Source organism: Arachis ipaensis, chromosome B5, assembly GCF_059453495.1.
Source record: "Arachis ipaensis isolate K30076 ecotype BB chromosome B5, ASM5945349v1, whole genome shotgun sequence".
Classification (NCBI taxonomy): domain Eukaryota; kingdom Viridiplantae; phylum Streptophyta; class Magnoliopsida; order Fabales; family Fabaceae; genus Arachis; species Arachis ipaensis.
The window spans coordinates 11,474,541-11,495,118 of record NC_142440.1 but is presented as its reverse complement, the minus strand read 5'-3'; the positions used below and the strand labels follow the sequence as shown (position 1 = coordinate 11,495,118).

Here is a 20,578-nt window from a genome sequence, read left to right as displayed (position 1 = left end):
TTGATGATGAACATTGGGCTATGGCAATGCAAGAGGAGCTTAACCAATTCAAACGAAATGACGTTTGGGAATTGGTGCATAAACCAAGTAATCAAACAATTGTAGGAACAAAATGGGTTTTTAGAAATAAACTCGATGAAAATGGTACAATTGTTAGAAACAAAGCTAGATTAGTAGCTAAAGGTTATAATCAAGAGGAAGGCATTGATTATGACGAAACTTATGCTCCCGTAGCTAGATTAGAAGCTATTAGGATGTTACTTGCTTTTGCATCCTCTTATAACTTCAAACTTTATCAAATGGATGTTAAGAGTGCCTTTCTTAATGGTTTCATTCAAGAAGAAGTATATGTTGAACAACCTCCCGGTTTTGAGGATTATGAAAATCCTAATCATGTTTTTAAACTCAAGAAAGCTCTTTATGGTCTTAAACAAGCTCCAAGAGCTTGGTATGAACGTTTGAGCAAGTTTTTAATAGAAAAAGGGTTTTAGAAGAGGGAAGGTTGATACAACTTTATTTATCATGATTGAAAACAAAAATATCCTTTTGGTACAAGTTTACGTCGATGACATAATATTTGGTTCAACTAACGAATCACTTTGCAAGTTTTTCTCAAACCTCATGCAAAGTGAATTTGAAATGTCCATGATGGGCGAACTCAACTTCTTCCTTGGTCTTCAAATCAAACAAGGAAAAGAAGGAACTTTCGTTGGCCAAACCAAATATTGCAAAGAATTGCTCAAAAGATTTGGAATGGACAATGTTAAGGCAATGGACACACCAATGAGCACTACTTGCTACCTTGACAAAGATGAACAAGGTAAAAACATAGATGTAAAGAAGTATAGAGGCATGATAGGATCATTACTTTATCTAACGGCAAGTAGGCCAGATATCATGTTTAGTGTATGCATGTGTGTGAGATACCAAGCTAATCCTAAGGAATCTCACTTAAGTGCGGTGAAAAGGATTCTGAAGTATCTCATAGGAACATTAAATGTTGGATTGTGGTATCCAAAAGGATCCACTTGTGATTTGATTAGTTATTCCGATTCCGATTTTGCCGGTTGCAAATTGGATAGGAAAAGCACTAGCGGCACTTGTCACTTGCTAGGAAACTCTCTTGTTTCATGGCATAGTAAGAAACAAGTGTAGCCTTGTCCACCGCCGAAGCCGAGTATGTAGCCGCCGGTAGTTGTTGCGCCCAAATTTTATGGATGAAACAACAACTTGTGGACTATGGACTCATGCTTGATCACATTTCTATCAAATGTGATAATACTAGTGCAATAAATTTAACCAAGAATCCGGTTCAACATTCAAGAACCAAGCATATTGAGATTAGACATCACTTCATAAGAGACCATGTTGAAAAGGGTGATGTGGTTATTGAATTTGTCGAAACTAGTAAACAACTAGCGGACATCTTCACTAAACCTTTATGTAAAGAAAGTTTTTTTAACATCCGAAATGAACTTGGTATCTTGGATTCTAATCTAATATGATTTGTTTGAATTCATTGCATTTATATTGCTATTTTTGTATCTCTTACTAACTTAAGCATTGGAGATATCTAATTAGCCATTGTTTTGTAGGTTTATGAGTTGATGAATGAGTGATTAATCTTGAGGTAGATTGAAGAATTTGAAGATTATAAACAATGGAGGATCAACAAATTGAAGTTTATATTATGTTTATTTGATTATATGAATTGTTAAACTAACTCCTAGTAAGCTAAGGATTTCTATTATGGTTTAAATACTTTGATATTTCCTTCATAATTTTGTTTAATGATTAATGCTTGTATGCTTATTTGGTGAATAACTCAAAATAGGCTTGGTACCCCTATTTTAAGTTAATGTGCATGCTTTAATATATTTCACTTCTTTAGGGGGAATTATGCATGCTTGTTATATATAAAAAGAGGAAATCAAATTCTTTTTGAAAGGGGGAATATCTCATCCTTGAAATTAATAGAGATATTGAACTTAAAAAAAAAAAAAAATTCATTGTTTTATGCATGCTTCTATGACACATTTCAAACTCCTTTCTTTTTGATAATGTCAAAAGGGGGAAGAGAAGTTTGAGGATATTTGAAATTTTGAACTCTTGAAAAAGAAGAAGTTTGAGGATTTGAAAAGAAGAAATAAGTTTGCGAAACAATGATTTCAAAAAGACTTCCGCTAAGCAAAAACTTTGATATCTAAATCGTTTTCTTTGATAAACGCCCTTTAAGGGAACAAATGCACATATTTAGGGGGAAGAGAAGTTTGAGGATATTTGAAATTTTGAACTCTTGAAAAAGAAGAAGTTTGAGGATTTGAAAAGAAGAAATAAGTTTGCGAAACAATGATTTCAAAAAGACTTCCGCTAAGCAAAAACTTTGATATCTAAATCGTTTTCTTTGATAAACGCCCTTTAAGGGAACAAATGCACATATTTAGGGGGAACTCCTGCAAAATTTTTTTTTGTGAAGTCTTCTCCAAAGCTTTCTATAAAACAAAGTGCATTATTGTTGCTTTCAAAATCATTTATAAATGCATATCCTCAAAATTGGTTTGTCATTATCAAAAAGGGGAAAATTGTAAATCATGTTGCTTGTATGCGAAGTTTGTATTCGTAGGTTTTGATGAATGACAAACCAACAAACGACATGAAAGACAAACCAACAAACAACTTGAATGAACAAGCATGTTGAAAGATCAACCAACATTCAACATTGAGGAATGAAGAGTTGAAAGCAACACAACAACAACAAGAAACTCAAGTCCACAACATTTGAAGACAAGTATAGTGTCTTAGGACTTAGGTAACTTCTTGTTAAGAACCAATTGCTAAAATCTCTCAACACACACTCACAAAATATTTTGATGCACATCTTGCAATTCGATGCTAGCCAAATGGTTTAAAAACTTGTTTTCAAAGGTATAAAAGCATAGGAATTGACTCCAACAAGTTTGAGATCAATCCTAAGTATTTTGAAGTGATTTTAAGCCATTCTTTAAGGTTTGCATCGATGCACACTCATCTTGCATCGATGCAAAGCATGCAACGACTTTTTGCATCGATGCAAAGATGTTTGCATCGATGCAACCTAGCTGAAAATTCAAATTTCAGCTTCAAAGACACATTTGCATCGATGCAAAGTGTTATGCATCGATGCAAATGATTCAAAAACATAAAAAACGGCTAGTTTTAACAAAACGGCTCCATCCTATTAACTCCCCAACGTTTCTAAGGTTTGGGGAGTCTATAAATAGATGGATTGAAGCCTTATTTCATACATGTGAGTATTTGCAAACTATCTTGTTCATATTCTTTCATTCTACACATTTTTAAGGTGTTATAATACACAATTTGAGAGAGCAATATCAATTGGTTCAATAGTGCTAAACTTGTAATCATACACTCTTCTAGAGAGTACTCATTTCATCTCAACAATTCTTTGAGAATTGTTTTCTTGTAACACTTTGTAAATTGGAGTGTGATCTCCAAGGTTGAGTCAAGAGTTATAAACACTATAGTCGGTGAGGATACCAAAGAAGTATACTAAGTACTCAAGGCAAATCTTAGAGAAGGAATCTCTAAGTGGAGTGGGTTAGTATACGAGTGGTGATCATATACCGTGAGGTGTTAGAAACTAAGGACTCGGATTGTAAAAGGTTTTGCGCGAGCACCTTGAAGCTTGGCAATAGTGGAACTTCTCAATAGCGATTGAGAAAGAAAGTGGACGTAGGACAAGGATTGTGCCGAACCACTCTAAATAGCGTTTGCATCTCTCCAAACTCATCTCTTCTATATTATTGTCTTTTACCTTTGAGCAAATAAATTGTGATCGAAAAGTAGCTTCGTAAGTACTTAAGGAATAGCTTAAGTCCGATTGGTGAAAAGCTTGATCAATTTATTTGAGTTGGTGTCTATTGGAAAGTAAAAGCTCCTTATAAATGCTTAGCAATTGAGTTAAGCTCTTGGAAAAATACTAGTACAATAACACTTTTGTATATTGTCTTTAACTTTCGCAAAAAGATTCATTGTTGTTGCAATACTCAATTCACCCCCCCTCTTGAGTAATTGTGCATAGGTTCTACACGGGGCCTGTTTGTGATACCCGAACTCGGCCTGAGACCCGATGAAACCTAGACTCTTTCGGGCCACGATTATACCAGGTAAATATCGGGTGAAAACTGGGCCATTAACATAACATTATCTTGATACATTCTTGTCTATTGTATATATATAATTTTACAACTAAAATGTGTCACCTGTCATTTTTCATTGTAATTGAATTCAAATTAACAACTAAATGTGTCAGATGACGTTCTGTTATTCAAATTGACAAAAAACATGTACATCGAAAATTAATAAACTCACTTCTTAAATTCTCTCATGTATCTCTCTCCCTTTTTCTATTTCTCTCTACTCTTCCCACTCTATATATAATTTGTAATTTATATTTTATGTTAGTAATTCGAAAGATCAAACTGGGTCGTCGGATATTTTTTATAATAATAAAAATTAAATTTTTTCTTTTAAAATTAAGAAACAGAACCCGTATCCCTAATCCACGAATAGGAATTCGTATATCCGTGAGAGACGAAATGCTATATACAAATTCGTAGGAGAGGAATCCTGAACTGTAAAAATTCAGTTGATTTGCTTATTCTTTTCTGGGACAGTACACAACGAGAGAAATTTCGGAAGCTGAACCCCGAATGTCAAACCTAGAAAATCCTAACCATGAAAACGGCGAACCATGTTGTGTGACCCAGAGAACCAAATTCCGTGAACACCCTACCTGAAATCTGAAATCGCAGTTGATTTGTTTATCCCGTTTGTTGAAAGAACACCATGACCCTGTATGTTGGACCGTGAACCCTGAACCGTGTAGAATGAGATGTGTATTTGGAACCCGAATTTGTAAACCGAAATTCGTATTCCGAAGTCCGTTAATATTAAACCGGGATTCGATAAACCGGTTAGTAGAGTGGGTTGAATCGTAGATGAAAGGGTTGAATCGACAAAGCTATTGGTTCATAATTTTTTTGTTTTAACCGATAAGTTACTTGTTGAACCGACAGAATCCATTTTTCTTAGATATCGAAGATAAAATAGTCAAAGTTGCGAATTATTTTTCAAAATAAGAAAACAATATTCGAAGATTGGAATTTTAAAAATTGATATGGGTTTTAGTTTATTCCTAAGGCAGTAACATAGTCCGTTTAGAATTAATATAAAAAATACTAAATTATTACCGAAGGTTAAAGATTTTATCAGCAATTATGAATTCAAATTTAATATTAACAATACTGAAATAACCTTTTATTTAGTTCTAAGAGAATATAAAAGTATTTTACGATTAATATATTTCATGTGCATTTAAGTGTGTAACGACATGTCAGGAGAAATAATTATATTTGACGTTAATAGTATGAATAGTCATGTAAATGGAAGAATGCAATTGAACCACTATACAAAATGTTTGAGTGAGTCAGTGTATTAAAATTAAACTTTGATGGCTATCAGTGCTTAAGAGAAGAGGCGGCTATATGTAAGCAGTTAGCCTCCCTTTCTTATTAATCTGACTTGTTCCCTTTTCAAAGGAAGTTAGGAGATTTTTGTTAATGTTGTCTCCTGTTGGGTTTATGGACAGTTTATTTTTGTCTTCTGAGCAACAGAAATAGATAGGGAATAGAGCAGTATAAGTATAACGTAGATGTATCTTGGTTTAGGTAGTAATTGCAATGTAGCGTACATCTACTCTCTGTCACAATGCTGATCAAATAGGACTAACTTTTTCGCCGAGTTACATACACCAATGTTTTGAATAGGATCTACCAAATCCTAGCTGGGACTAATCCATACTCTGGCCAAATTCGAATTTGAGCAGGACTCATCGCAGCTTTCAACACCCGAGTGCTAACAAAACTTGCAAGGGAATCTACATAGGATCATGAAACAAAACCCAAAGATGTGTAAGGAACGATTCCGGTCAAAGTCGGTTAGAACCGATCAAAGTCAGTCGAAGCATGCGAAAACTTCGTAGAATCGGCAGAGAACGGTTCAACCAGACTGTTTGCGAGAAAACTTCAAGGTTCATGAATTTGGGGTTTGTCGCTGACTATAACTGCATCTGGGGTTTGCTCACTCAAGAGGAAGGATGTTAGATGTAGGGTGTAAACCGGTCGGTTTTTTATTGTGTTGGACTTGACCGGCTGGCTTGACCGGGTTAACCGGGAACCGGCCAGTTGGCCGGTCCGGTTAACGCCAAAAACCAGTTTGTAAAAAATTGCTGAAAAAACCGGTCAACTCGGTGGTTAACCGGTTGAACCGGTCAGTTTATTTGAAGGTCCGGTTGTTTCATTCACATCAAAACGGTGCGGTTTTGGATTTACTTTTTTAAAAAAAAAAAAACAAAAAAAATGAAACGCGTTAAGACCCCCGAAATGCCCCTTCTCCCTTCTCGCTCACTCTCAATCTCACTCTTACTAGAAAAATCCCTAATTTCAAAGGTGGCAGCTTTGGAGAGGAGCGGAAGAATGAGCAGAGCCCTCGGAAGTGGCGGAGGAAGGAGGCGGTGGGGCTGTGTCTGAGGTTGATGTGCATGGCTTCTTCTCATTGTTTCAGTGTCTCTCTCACTCTCAGTCTCAGCTGCCGCCACTTTTCTCCTAACTGTCTCGGTGCTCGCTGTGAAGCCCGCCTCTTTGTCGTCGTCAAAATGCCTTTGTCTTCGAGCCACATCTCTCTGTGTCAAGCAACACGCTCTGCGAATAGCGAACATACCCGTGCCAAGAATATCATTAGAGGTAAAGGAATTGTTGTTCAGAATTCTTTTTTGTGCTTGTTGAATTTGATATGCTAGGTTCTAGCCTCCAAAAGCAAGTGTATGTTGTTGCCAAGAATATCATTAGAGGTAAAGGAATTGTTCTTAGATAATGAAATTGAATAGGAGAATTATGCAGCAACAACACCAGGTTATTGTTGTGCAAGAGCCAACAAGTCATAGAGTGAAAGAGAATTTGAAAATATAAGAGAAAAATGATTTAATTATGATATGCATGACTCTTTTACACTGAAATGTACAAATGATAATACCTAGTTACTGCTTTAGTATTTGGAGAATATCTATATGTATATTAAAATTTAATAAATTTAATATGTATTGAATTAAAACGGTTCAACCACGGTTTGACCTCAGTTAAATTATTGAACCAATCACTTGACCGGTTCGATAACCGGTTTGATTCTCACAACCTTAGTTTTTTTTTTTTTTTCATAGTATAGTTTTTGCCTTTTACAATTTGGATAACCTAATACCAGCATGAACTCGCTCGTCTCTCTTGTAATAAGTTTAGATTTTTTCATAATAATTCTTTCAACGGTCAAATAAGATGATCTTAGTACGTGGCTATGTATCATACTGTTGCATGGTTGACCAGGTCATATCCAACGTAGGGTGCGACCCTGGTAGTGCTCCCGCGCGGACGTCTCGTGTGCGGCATGATGGACCTCCACGGTTGGACGCTCGTTGCCGGGGAAGCCGTTCAGTGTTATAACAATGGCGTCCTCGGGGTTTCTAACACTCTTCAGCAAGACTTAACGTGTCTCCTCCTTCGAGTTAATGTATCACCGGGCCAAGTCGGACGGGGATCGGAGTGCAACAAGGAGCATGTCGGTGGCAATTGTTTATGCTAACCCCTCTCATGATCAGATTGTTTGGGTTGGGTGTAACACGTATTTCCTATTACGAGGTACACCAACGACGTATTCATGAGTTTTTTCTTTTAATGTAACAAAGTTGTAACACAGTAGCAGATTGAACGGGGAATATCGAGTATAGATCACCGTCACAGTTTAAAGAAGGGACCACTTCTCATTACAAAAAATTGGTTGAGTGTAACGAATAATATATAACACATTAAATGTAACTTAGTTGCAATACTAAAAATTAGCAAGGAAATAGTTAATAATCATAGTGTTCTTTTTAATATAATGAATGAATTATCCATGTTTAGTTTTGTAAAATATAGTTAACTTTTTTTTACTTCAAATATTAGTTGAGAGTGGAAAAGTTTATTTACATTTTAAATAGCAAAATGTTAAAAATGTGAGTCTAAGTTAGGCAACATTAATTATATTGTAATTATAAAATTTTTCAATTTTTTACCTGGGACGGTTTCGAAGTTAATAAAAATAACATACTTGTAAATAAATTGAGTAACGATTGGTTGAAATTAGCTAAAAAACATTAAATTTTTAAACGAATTCTGATTCATATTCATTATTAGTTCTTTTATATACATTTATATATATAGATAAAATCAGTTCCATGTTATGAATATTTTTTTTTCTCTCTCAAATCAAAAATAGATAAATGATAATATTTAACAATATTTATTTATACCTTCACGGGGAAGTCTGCAATAAGAAAGGAACCTTAATTCCATTCTTACACCAAAGGGGAACTCCCCTTCCCGCCATTAAATGCATCTGCATGCATGGGACGGTATGCTTGATCGTAACACTTAAACACTTATTACAGCCTAACTGAACATGTAATTTTGTTGTTCCCATTAAACACGTGCACGGGACTTGATTCCATGCATACATTTGTTAATTTTTGCGCAACAGATATGGGCCACGCGCCCACGCCTAGAAACTTGGTTCAAAGATGTTTGTTATTTTTAATGTGAACCCACTTGAAAGTGATAATTATTAAGAAAGTTAATAGGGCTAAGACCAATGTTCATCGTTAGAAAGTATGTGCACAGGACTTATTCAACTACAAGTGTGATTGTCATTAAAAACAGTCAATGGTGATTACACATTGAGAACATGTTACGTTGGTGTGGCTGAAAAAACTGGAAAAAAAATGGAAATTTGGTTAAGTTGAAGAAACTGTTTCCTTGCCTTGTGTAGGTTGTCGCTAGATACTTTGGTAGAGTAGCTAACTTGTTAGTCGCCGCGGCCTCCCTAAATGTGAAATTTGCCGCGACATCCAACAACGGGAAGGATGCTGGTAGTCTGCTTCTTACGTGGTTGGTAACTTTCTTGCCAATTTCACCCAATCCCATGCATGGAGTCGATTGTGAAGATGTAGGAGGGGGATCTTCTTTTCGCAACGCGAGGGGGATACAGCTGTTGACATAATGGTTGTTGGATGCGCCGTTGGCATCCTAGTAGCATGTATGAAGTAGCATGTTTGAGATGTGAATTGTTGTGGAGGTAACTCTGATATCCTTTGCGAGAGAGTTTGTGGTGGGAGAGTAGTATTTATAGCAAAATGTTTGCGGTCCGTATGGTGTGTGTAATTACAATTTGGATTGGAGCGGACCGGACTAACTGATGTTTTCTCAATAACCACATGAACCGGACTCTAACCTGGTTCGTTATAGTTACTTCAGCATAGCAAATCATATTCAGAATGGTGTCCATGTGTTTGTGATTTGGCCAACGTTGACCCACCGTTCCTAAACACGTGAATGCTGTGGTTAGGCAGTTATGCTACTCTCGGTCCGACCCGACCGGGCTAGTGGATTTAGTTGTAAACAGTTAACGTGAGACCCAACTACGAACCGGTTCCTCATTGTTACGAAACCCAAAGCAGCATATCCAACTTCTTCTAAATAGTCCGGTTACTCTTCAAATAGTAACACACCGAGTTTGTATTATATTTGACACAGTGAATTTTTGTAAACCCTAGCGTGCAGTATGTTTAGTCGTTATGCGCTATTGGTCTTTGGTGGTTTAAACAACCCTTGGCTTATAGCAGCATCATTGATTCGCCAAAAACATGACCAAGTATATTCACGTGGCCAACCCCCGTAAATTACGACGTCGTTTATGGTACCCTCACTTGAAATTTTCTGTTCGCGCCAACTCATTACCTATGGCCCTCATCTCACCATGATGCGACGTTCGGATTGACGTCGCTGGCTTTAGTCTCAGTAATTTCTTGGGTAAAGCGCAATGGTAAAAAGACCGCAAAGTACACACAAACCCTTCGGTGGTTATACTAACATGTTTAGGTTTTGCCATACATGTATCCGTCTTGCCATTAGAGCAAAGTAGTTAGGGTAAATTGGGGAATTTGTTCTACTTCCATTCAACAAATTTAGCCACGCGTATGATGAGGGTCACAAAAACTTCTTAGGCATGCTTGGCTTTCACCCCACTTGTTATAAGCATTGACGTGGAGGAAAGCCTGAATCCCCATGGGAGGTCCTTCCTGAAAGCGACTGTTTATTCCCACGCGGGAATCTACTACAGGAATGAGACAGAACAGGCCACGCAGTGGAGTGGGCCGTTCCCAACACGGCTGACTGAGGCTGGACACGTGCAACGTACTTAGTGACGAACTCATCCCACACAGCAAACGCATCGTACGATCCCATGTGAGTATATTCTCCACGCCATTGCTCACCCCCTTAGATGCTGCTTTTTTCTCTTGATGCTTCATGTACTTCGACTTTATCCCTCGCCCCGTCATGTCGCACATGGTCACCAGCACGTGCTTCGCATGTGCGTCTGTCAGGAAATACTCGTGGTGGACTATTCTCGTGACGTTGACCACAAAGAAACCTCACAAGAGGGATGCACTGTTCACGTAGGCCATTACATTACTTGTCCAGTTGGGTTAGGTAAATAGCGATGCACTCGGGTTAGAAGTTACGTTTCCTAGTCATTGCAGTGCATAGACCTCGTGAAGTTAAATATCACGGTGACTAGTGAAATCTCACCACAGAGGAAAGCCGTCAGATACGGGAACAGTGATATATGGGCTTTATTTTTCATATCTTTTTCTTCCACAATAGAACTTTTTTTCAAAATGAGCGACTTGAACGTCTTTGACTTTTTTTATTTCTCGGGCTCACATATCCATAATGGTGGTGGAGCCTTTGTACATTTTTGTGGGCCTACTACATAAGTGGCCCAAGAATGGGAAGAAATGTGATGGGTAGGGTACATATTTATTGGTGGGTCATGGTCCAAGAAATAGGATGCCCGCGTATATAGTGATTTAAGGCAGCCACGTGTTGTTAGACCGAAGCCCAACCGAATAAGGCCAAACTACCAAAACAAAACCCGACCCGGAACAAAATTCCATCCCCAGCAGACCCGATTCATCGTCCCTGAACCTAACCCATTTCATTGTTTTCTCGATACCTCTACTGCTGCGCTCCATGGCTGCCGCTGCTGCGCTGCTTTGTTCTTCGATTTGTTACTCTAAATTCTTCATCTTTCGGTCGCTGCCTTGAGTGCTATCCCTCTCCGCTCCCCATCGTTCCAACGCCAGCTCCTCCTCTTGTTGTCGGCGTCTCTGCTCCTCCTCGGCTGTCTTCCTCTTCTCTTGACCCACCATGCTTTCCTACGTGTGCTTTTGTTGCATTCTCTTCGATTTATTTCTCTTCTTTTTCACAAATCCTATAGACTCAACATGCTACCCCAACGAAACTGAATCAAGCCGCGCTCTTCTCCCTCGCTGCTGCCAATTTGTAAGACCAGTCTCCATGGGTGCTTGACTCTCCCTTCCTCCTACCTAAATCAGCGACAGCTACATGCCCAATTTCCTCCTGGACAGAATCAGCTACTTGCTCTTGGAACCTGCCCAACCTGGTATCAATAGCCACCGCCGCCGTCAACCGAAGGTTGCATTGATACCACGCCTTTTACTTCGCTGCATTGATACTCCGATCTCGAGGAAGCAGATAAATGAGTGTCCTCCCCGCTGCGGTAATAGCAAGCCGTTTCGTAAAATTCGTAAATCGTTCGAGGACAATTATGATGTTTTCTTAAGTGAGTTTCTTCTTTCCATGTTGTGTATGTTTATATTTGTATGACTCGGTAAAAATTGGAAGTCTATCGTCCGATGGTCTTTGGAGTCCTAAGATGTTAAGTACGTAGCTTTTCTTCATGTTGTGTTGCTTGAATACTGTCTTTTTGTTACCATGGCATGGATTCCTTATTGATGATTTTCAGTGATTTTTCTAAACCGCGAGTATTGTTTGGATTGTAGGCGTCCCCGTTGTTTATCGTTTGGAGCAAGGCCAGCCGAATCAGCAGGCAAGCCACAGAATGGATCCTCTCCTAAGGTGCATCCTTCTGGCTCCAGATGCTCGGCCTCCTGTGCCAGGAAAACGTTGGAACGGATCCCTGACTGGTGATTAAGAAGACATTTGGTTGTTAGTTGTTAACTGCTTCGTGATTTGGTTCTGCAAATAACTGCTGCCACTAGAGGCTCATAAGTACTTGAAATTGTGATTGTACCCACAGGGCACCTCCAAAGGGGAACGATGACCCTCTAGTCTCCGCGGCAAGCTGTGGCTCGACGTACACAGCACCGCCTCATGTGAGGATAACACTACTAAGGTTCCATTTACCCGGGAATTGCATTGCCACAAATCCTAACATAATATCTAATTATAATGCCACGCAGGAATGCACTCCCATTGTAAGGAGCGTGGTGAGCAGTGTGTCGGGAATGCAGACCGACATAAGGAGGTTGTCGGACGCCTTAGCTCGACATGATGCGGTGGTTTTGGAGCTAAGGGACGCAATCAGGTTGCTAACCGGGGAGAGGTCGCCTGGTTTTAACGGGGAGCTGCTTGCCGGCCTTTGCAGGTTTTGCAATTGCAACCAGAAGAACACATATTTCAACTTACCCAAAGAGAATCGTTCAAAGAAAAAAGCTAGCAAGACCTGCCGGCGGGCTGAGCATACCCGGCGTCCGGTGCCGGAAGTAAGTCTGGTCATCGACACCACATTCAGCATGGATCACTTCCCCTTTACCACCAACAGATCCAAGAAATGAACGAGGAAACCAATCAAAAGTTGGAAGGAGCCACGGTCAAAGCGTGTTCCGGAAGTGGTACGACTCCAACCTGAAAACTTTTGTTCCATCGATTACAAGTTATACGTAGTTGTTTTCAATTGCTGGTTCTCTGCACACCCCTTCGTTTATTGTGTTTCAGGTGGATCTTAGTTCCGACGACGGCGTGGCAAAGACCAAAGGGCACACAACTATAAAAACTGTAATCAATGCAACCGGGCGGTCTGGCCAGGATAAGTTTCATGGCCATGCCGCGGATTCTGCCGCGGTCGTGAACTTAAGCGGGTTACTAAGTATGCAAGTGGACAGCATTCCAAAGGTCAGTATATACGTATGTGTCACGATAAGGTTATTCGCAGTTTCGTGTGTCCCATCACCATCTCCTATCTGTTGGGCATGTGTAATTGGTTGGGGTTATTGTAGTCCATGAACCTGGTATTCCATCCCACGGTAGATATGAACCTGTCCGGGGTGGAGTTGGCAGTTGCTGCTTACATTTTCAACAGAGATCTTCCAGAGAGGTAAGCATTCCAGTTACACCGAATTTATGCTGGTCTCCTTCAATTTTTCAGTATTGCAATCACACGGCTTCGAGTTCGCCACACCTGTTTTAACTCAATCTAACATATCGCCCTAATGTATGCTTTGTTTTCTTTGTACATTACCTGCAGTGAGGTTCTTATTGACATTGGGGACTGCTTTGCAAGTAGGGGAGCGCTGATAACTCTCGCCCCGAAAGAGGAGGTTGTTGACGATGTGAGTCCCTGTCACATCTTCATGTTTCAATCCCTTGGGTCTTTACACCTGATTCAAGGCACATGCCTTCTTAAGTTGGCATGACTGGTGTTTTCCTTACCATGTGTAGGTACTGAATGTAGTTATTCGTATGCTGACAAATGGATCGCAGCGCAGTTGTTGGTTCCTTCCCACAGTGGTCATGGTAAATTCATTGACTGAGTACAAACAAACTTCACTTGGTATTACTGTTTCCTTTCATTCCATGCACACATATGATGACGATGTTGTGGCATAAAGAAAATCATTGAGACCCAGGTACGGTCTAATTTATGGAAACCACCATTCCTATGCCAATTTCCTTGCATCGATAACTTATCACTCACTTGTAATCTAAGCTACCATTGCTGCGAATATATTCTGTTGCCTACCGAAATGAAACCCATGTGTAGTGTGAACCCAGTTACGTAAGGCCATGCAACAAAAGGAAGACCCTCATTCACAGAAATCATTAACATATCACATTTTACTTTGATTGCCTGTTTATTTAAAGTCTCACCCTGCTCAGCATCTGCCCTATAGTGGGATGAAATGCCAACTTAACGGGTTCAATTTTTTCGCAGCAAGCGGCACTTGGTGGTCGCTCGCTAACGTCGGCGAACATGACGTCGATACGCAACAACTACATGCGCAGCAAGGTGGACCAGACGACGAAGGTAAGTACACCGACGCCGAAAATTTGTTCTCCTATGCTTGTTTTCGAATTTGTAGCGCAATTTCATACCCAGCATTGTTATGGATTTACTTGAAGGTTTACCAGCCCATGTGGTGTGATCAACACTGGTACCTTATGATTATCGACATCCCGCGAATGAAGTTAGTGTATCTAGACTCACTCCGAGATCTGCGTGAAGCAGATGCAAGGAAAACTGTGATGGTTCGGGTGGTAAGTCTCGGCATTGTTGGGACAACCACATGGCCACAGATCGAACGGGCGACTCATATCAATGGTACCTAATACCTATGCTTGTATTTTGTAGGCACTTTACCTTGAAGGTTTGACGCTGGGAAAGTCATTGCTATCGGGGCCTGAGGCGCTGCGTCCTAGGTTCTCAGCCTTCGAGTTCGAGGAGCCGGAGGTGCCTCAACAAGCGGGGGACTCGTAAGCCCCTACATTTTCAAATTATGTAAACTTAAGTGGTTTTCTTGTTTTTTTTTAACTGTCTGGTCCTTCTTGTGATAACAACAACAACCCTAACTATCCGAGGTAATTGTTCCCAAAATAGCATGGACTGTGGCGTGTGGGTAGCACAGTGGATGATTCGAGAGCACCTGTGGCAAGATCACGGGGTACAGGTACAGCTAATCCTATGTTTACATTCAGCTCGTTAAGATTACGTTGAACTAATCGACGCATCCAATTATGACATGACGACGGTATTCGCTTGACTTCTCTTTCAGAATGTCAACAATGCGACTAGGATGCGGTTGGCAGTGGATTTGGTGATGAAGTCTCACAACGACCTAGGAGAAGATGCTGTTTCCAAAGCAGTCCGGCATTGGCAACAGAAAGCAGCCTAGACTGAAGCCATTTTGGGTTGGAAATGGGTTTACTGGTATCATGTTTTGTTTGGGTACGTTCCGTGGATTTGGCCAGTTGGCAGGGCAGTCTACTAGATCAGACCGTCATAAACATGCACACCAACGCAATGTGTTGCATTGGAGTTGGGTGAAAATTTAGTATCTGCATTGTTTTGATGATGTAATCTTTGAAAGTTATGCTCAAAACCTCTACCTGAAGCAGTTTTGTTTTGGATGTATATGCAAACCGTTATATTTCCTATGTGTGATACTATCTCATACTGCTAAGTAACAACCTTGTAAAATTATTATGTGGTAGTCGTAAGATATTTGGGATTTGGCTATGGTGGTAAAAAGATCATGTGCTCCTTAAAGGACACTTTAATTTGATTCTTAGTAAGCGGTTGTTAATGAATCGTTGATTATATACATTGCTTCATGAAAGCATTGATTTCGGCCAAAACATATAACAATTCCTTAAAAATAATTTTAAAAAAGGCTAATATGTTATTTTTTTTAAATTTCGAATTGACTAATATCAAATTGTGATTAATATATGCGTAGTTCAATTCTCTAATTTAATTACGTTTATCTAACCGTGATATTATATAACAAATATATTTCAGTAATTAAGTCTAATTAAATTGGTCTAATGACTTAGCTGTATTTAGTCTTTGCAAATAGCATAAGACAAGTATCTGAAAACATTACAGATCATTAGTGTTGTTATATTTTACTTGGTGATAGACTAGCACAGTTAATAAAAATTTAAACTAATATCAATTTTTTAATTAATTAATTTAAAAAGAAAAATATAATAATAAGAAAATACTTATAATAAATTAACAAGAATAACAAAAAAAAATAAAAACAGAATTAACCCTGTTCTTAGTGTCTCTATGTCATCAGGTCAGAGTGAACTCAAAAATAATTTAAAGTTCGACCAAAATCTTATAAATAGATCGTTTCAAATACTACGAAAGATGAATGATTTTACATAATAAAAAACTTAATCAGTCTATTTTAAATAATAAAAAATTAGTCATCCATTTAAATTGGTAAATACAATAGTAATTGTGTATTTCGACAATTGAAATAACTAAATTATATATTTTTAAAAAAATCCATTTAAGGTGAACATAATATTAGAGCATGGGATAAATAGCGAAAAGAAGGAACGGGAAAACAGGAAGTCACTGTTTCCGCCATTCGAAAACGGAAAATTTTGTTTTCATCTTTTAGAGTTAAGCAACCCAAATTTTTCTCCACTCCTTTCCATTTATAAATGAACCCAACAAATTTTATATTTTACAAAACCTCCCAGGGCATTAGATGACCACATTTTTTTTCCTCACAGCACAACCAGCCTACCTGTTACTCACCCTAAGGTATTTTGGCTACTGCACTATCTGTTTTTTTGATCAACTGTAATCAAATCAATTAAAGAAACATTGGTGTAGGAGTTTCAATCAAAGAGACACAGAAATCGCATAGATATCTCCATATATATCCTTGCTTAATAGTATTTGTTAACTTCTTCTAAAACACCAAATTACTAAATTTGCAGTATCTCCCTAATTCTTTTCACCTGCAAACTGGCACTCAAAGGATAAAATGAAATCAAATCCAACATGGAATACGCATAAGCAGCTAACCACGTACAAAAACAAAAAGTAGAATGAAATGAAGTTTAAATTTAGTTTGCACAAAATTCGACCAACTATGCTCGTATGTTAATTTCATGGCCTAAATTGGAGAAAGCACTGCACAGAGAAAAATTTCATCTATGAACTAATGTCTGTGTATTCTGAACAACTATTCAATGACAATGCAAAAGCTATTACTAAATATTCCTGAAAGATAATAGTGCAGAAAAAAAAAGTCAACTGCAAACCAACACAGATAGTTCATACTAGAATACATTACCTACCTTGAACTCTAATGTCACTAGCAATAGATAAACTTACCTAAAAATTCAATTGATCACTAAAGAAAAATCACATAACTCAATCACAATCGTCAATTGAATTCAGATACAAGAATATGGGTTTTCTAATTGCTCCTCTTGGGCTGTGATATGGTTGGGTTAGCATGATGGCCTAATAACAAGTAACAAGGCTAATAGATTAATATTATTACATGGTTATTAGGCCATTCTGGTTTTCTCAGCAGGTTCTAATTCATTCATGAGCACGGTACTGCAGGGAGATATAAATAACAATGAAATGAAATGCAAATTCATCAATGATTTTTACTAACCACATGTACAGGTTTTTTCAAATTGTCAACTCATTCATCATGTGCAATTAAAGGTTAACAAGTCAAACATAAAGGTATTATAGTCCTGACAGGCAGGATAGGTTCACAATTGCAACTTATCACCATATACATTGCCATTGAACATATGCTGGGTAAAGCTACACCGAAACATTACTAGCGAACACAGAACTAGCTATTCCCGTTATAGCCCATTTAACCTAACCAGAAGAATCCTTACCATATGTCATAATTGCCATCCACCTGTGCATCATGCCCTTGTTAACACATTTTTTCCACAACAAGACCGACTAAGGAATCCGCAAGAATGGCCCAACTACATCCCTGTTTCTTCTCACCAGCAACTTGTGTTTGCTTTTATACGCAACCATTCCTTCTGCTGCACGATGGCCTGCCCACGGCATTTTGTTCACATCAACAACAAAAGCACGGTCCTTCAACAAAACATGCAACTCAATACAAAAAAAAATAAGTGGGAAATCACTTAACACATCCAACTGGTTTTTCCACTACTACCTGTGATAGCCAATGCTCGAATAGTTCTTCGTTGGTGTGCCTTGTCGGATTAGACATTCGGCTGACATCGTTTCCATGAGACTCCCCTCTGTGGCCGGAGCAACCCTGCGAAGCAAAGAACTGTCCAATGTGTTGCCCTCCGAGGAAGATGTTGGCACTACCGCCCCCGACACCCATTAGGGGGTTCCACTCTGTTTCACTAGACCCATGATTGTACCCCGGTGTTGCACCCTCACGACGGAGTGAAGCGGTGTGGCCTAGGTCGCCCATCTCATCAATATTGCGCTCCGAATTCTGCATACATCACTCACATCAGTTGACCCTAACCAACCCTAATCCATTTTCTTAAGCATGGAATGCAGCATTGGAAGTGAAAATTTAATGAAACATCTACTACAAAGAGATAACCAAACTGTAAGTTCCGAACAAACTTTTAACCAACCCAATCCAAATTTCTCACGAACCTAATAATCCTGTTATGTTTTTGTTGTGGTATGCTATTAGCATTAATAGTATCAAAGGATAGTAGGTTTAGAATCACTTTTAACTCGACCCCTAACCTGGAATCTTCCAGCAGATTTATCTCTCAAAGTTGCAGACGGGGCACTCCCCATCCCAGAGGAACACTCCGCGCAACCTGGGACCGCTCCCCCATCAGTGTCAGGTCCACGATGGGCCCGATGCCACGTGCATGTCCTCTTCGTATGACCATGAACCCCACAGCTTGTACAACATCGTCGCTTCGTTGGTATCTCACACTTGCTGCTCGGTTCTGGCTCTACCTCCTTTCCCTTCCTCCGAGCCCCCTTTGTTTTTGAAACCGGTGGATCCTTCAGTGCTGGCGGCATTGATAAACCAAGTTGGCTTCCGACCCGGCGGTATGCTCTTCGTTGAAGGTCCTCCACAAGGGTGGCAATGCCTTCCCTAGCGACAACAAACTCCGCGGGATCTTCAGAACCAAGTCTGGCAACCAAATTCATCAAACCACTGAGGGCACCATATCGGAGCAAGCGTCCCTGAGGGCCATCTGTCACTTGGGGGGGTTTCGAACTCCAGCCCTTTGCATCCTTGCACCACCTGCTCAGAATAAGACCCTCCGGGATTTCTTCCAACCCCTCATACTTCATGACACAGAATATATGACTACATGGAATTCCCTCACTGTTCCATATTGAACACTCACACTCAATCTTTTCCTCGTTCGGATCATACAACACCTTGTGTATCTTGTTAGGTTTTCCCATCTTCGAAAATTGGTATACACTAGTAGTGCTAATGCTGTCCCTGCTCCGAAACAATAAACTCGCGACACCCTTAATCTGTTTCTTTACTTCCCTAAAAATTGCTCGTGTATACACCTTTGATGCAAAAAGCTCGATCGAATCAAGGCCGGTCGTTAGCACCGGAGTATAGTACGTGGAATAGAATTGGGCAGTTACTTCATTATTCCGGTAGTCCTTTACAACCCGGTCCAAACTGTGTACGAGTTCCAAAATGCTATCAGTTGACTTGAGAAAACCCTTTATAAAAGCATTTATCCCTTCATATCTTGAAGTTGTCTTGTAACCCGCACAGAATGTGCCCCGTAGGTAGGCCATTGCCCAGCTTTCTCTGGTTTCGTACGTGTTTTGAACCCAAGTATTATCAACTAGGCCGAGCGACTCAACCGAAGACTTCCAATATAACTCAAAGTCGTCGACTTCAAAATTTGCATACAGAGCTTTCTTAAAAACCTTGCGAAATTCAAGATCCTTCACCCTCTGGACGCAATTCTTTTCTAGGTGCCAAGCACATAGTCTATGTGTTGCGGCCGGCATCACCTCCGCAATGGCAGCACGCATTGCCTTGTCCCCATCCGTCACAACTACGCATGGCCTCTTCTGTCCCATAACATCCAGCAGGTTCAACAACACCCACCGATAAGTTCGGACCTCTTCATCCTCTAATAGCGCAAACCCGAATATGGATGTTTGTTTGTGGTGATTTGAACCAGAGAAAACCACCAATGGCTTCTTGTACTTGTTAGAACGATATGTGGAGTCGAATGCCAGGACATCACCAAAGACCTGATAATCCGAAATCATCTCACCATCCGCCCAAAATAAGCTACCCAAACGATTCTCCGTGGTGCGTGTGTAACGTGCGACCGTCATCATGTCCGCATTTGCCTTGCCCTCTAAGTAACTAATAGTTGCTGATGCATCACCATCACATATTCGCTCAACCCTTTGCCCATGCACATAATTATACAAATCCCGCTTCGTAAATCGAAGCATGCCATACCCATCAGACTGCCCAGCCATGAAAGCCATTATTTTCGAGGTTGCGATCCCAAACTACTTGAAATTATCCACCTGTGCCTTGTCGCCCGCACTCATCTTCCGGTGACTTGGGAGGAGATGTGTGAACATCACCGGGGCAAGCTCATGGTTGTGTTCGTCCATGATGGTTCTCACTTTCCACACGTTGTGTTGCACATCGTAATAAATCTTCAACTTAGCCTTACAATCCGTCCGGCTCTCAAGCCTCTCCTCCCTTACTCGCTCAGGACGGTCATAGTGCTTAGAATGTCTTGTCCCTTGTCGATGGCAAAAAAAGTCTCTTCTGACTAAAACCCCATTAACCCGAGCTACATCTCCCTTC

General features: G+C 39.7%; 2 protein-coding genes across 2 annotated transcripts; one reads left to right on the top strand and one right to left on the bottom strand.

Annotated features, from left to right (window-relative positions):
• The first annotated feature begins 13,100 nt into the window (after window positions 1-13,100).
• Window positions 13,101-15,142, top strand: LOC107642889 (uncharacterized). The gene is made up of 9 exons (XM_016346389.3): window positions 13,101-13,145; window positions 13,250-13,347; window positions 13,498-13,582; window positions 13,692-13,766; window positions 14,185-14,277; window positions 14,373-14,507; window positions 14,602-14,723; window positions 14,848-14,917; window positions 15,023-15,142. Exons 1-9 carry the CDS (start codon window positions 13,122-13,124, stop codon window positions 15,140-15,142), a joined length of 822 nt encoding a protein of 273 aa, XP_016201875.1. The 5' UTR covers window positions 13,101-13,121.
• A 2,417-nt stretch (window positions 15,143-17,559) lies between these two features.
• On the bottom strand, window positions 17,560-20,247 carry LOC148563379 (protein FAR1-RELATED SEQUENCE 9-like). Its single transcript, XM_088486781.1, has 4 exons — window positions 18,496-20,247; window positions 17,936-18,229; window positions 17,758-17,853; window positions 17,560-17,619 (listed from the first exon to the last, which is right to left on the bottom strand). The coding sequence occupies exons 1-4, from the start codon at window positions 20,245-20,247 to the stop codon at window positions 17,560-17,562; spliced, it is 2,202 nt and encodes a 733-aa protein (XP_088342907.1).
• Window positions 20,248-20,578: the final 331 nt, after the last annotated feature.

Coding starts and splice junctions, on each gene's coding strand:
- LOC107642889 (XM_016346389.3), top strand. CDS start 13,122: ATGCAAGTGGACAGCATTCCAAAG. Junction 13,583..13,691: donor AAGAGGAGGTTGTTGACGAT/GTGAGTCCCTGT, acceptor TACCATGTGTAG/GTACTGAATGTAGTTATTCG. Junction 14,724..14,847: donor CCTCAACAAGCGGGGGACTC/GTAAGCCCCTAC, acceptor TTCCCAAAATAG/CATGGACTGTGGCGTGTGGG.
- LOC148563379 (XM_088486781.1), bottom strand. CDS start 20,247: ATGGCTTTCATGGCTGGGCAGTCTGATGGGTATGGCATGCTTCGATTT. Junction 18,230..18,495: donor AATCTGCTGGAAGATTCCAG/GTTAGGGGTCGA, acceptor TGATGTATGCAG/AATTCGGAGCGCAATATTGA. Junction 17,854..17,935: donor TCGAGCATTGGCTATCACAG/GTAGTAGTGGAA, acceptor GTTTTGTTGAAG/GACCGTGCTTTTGTTGTTGA.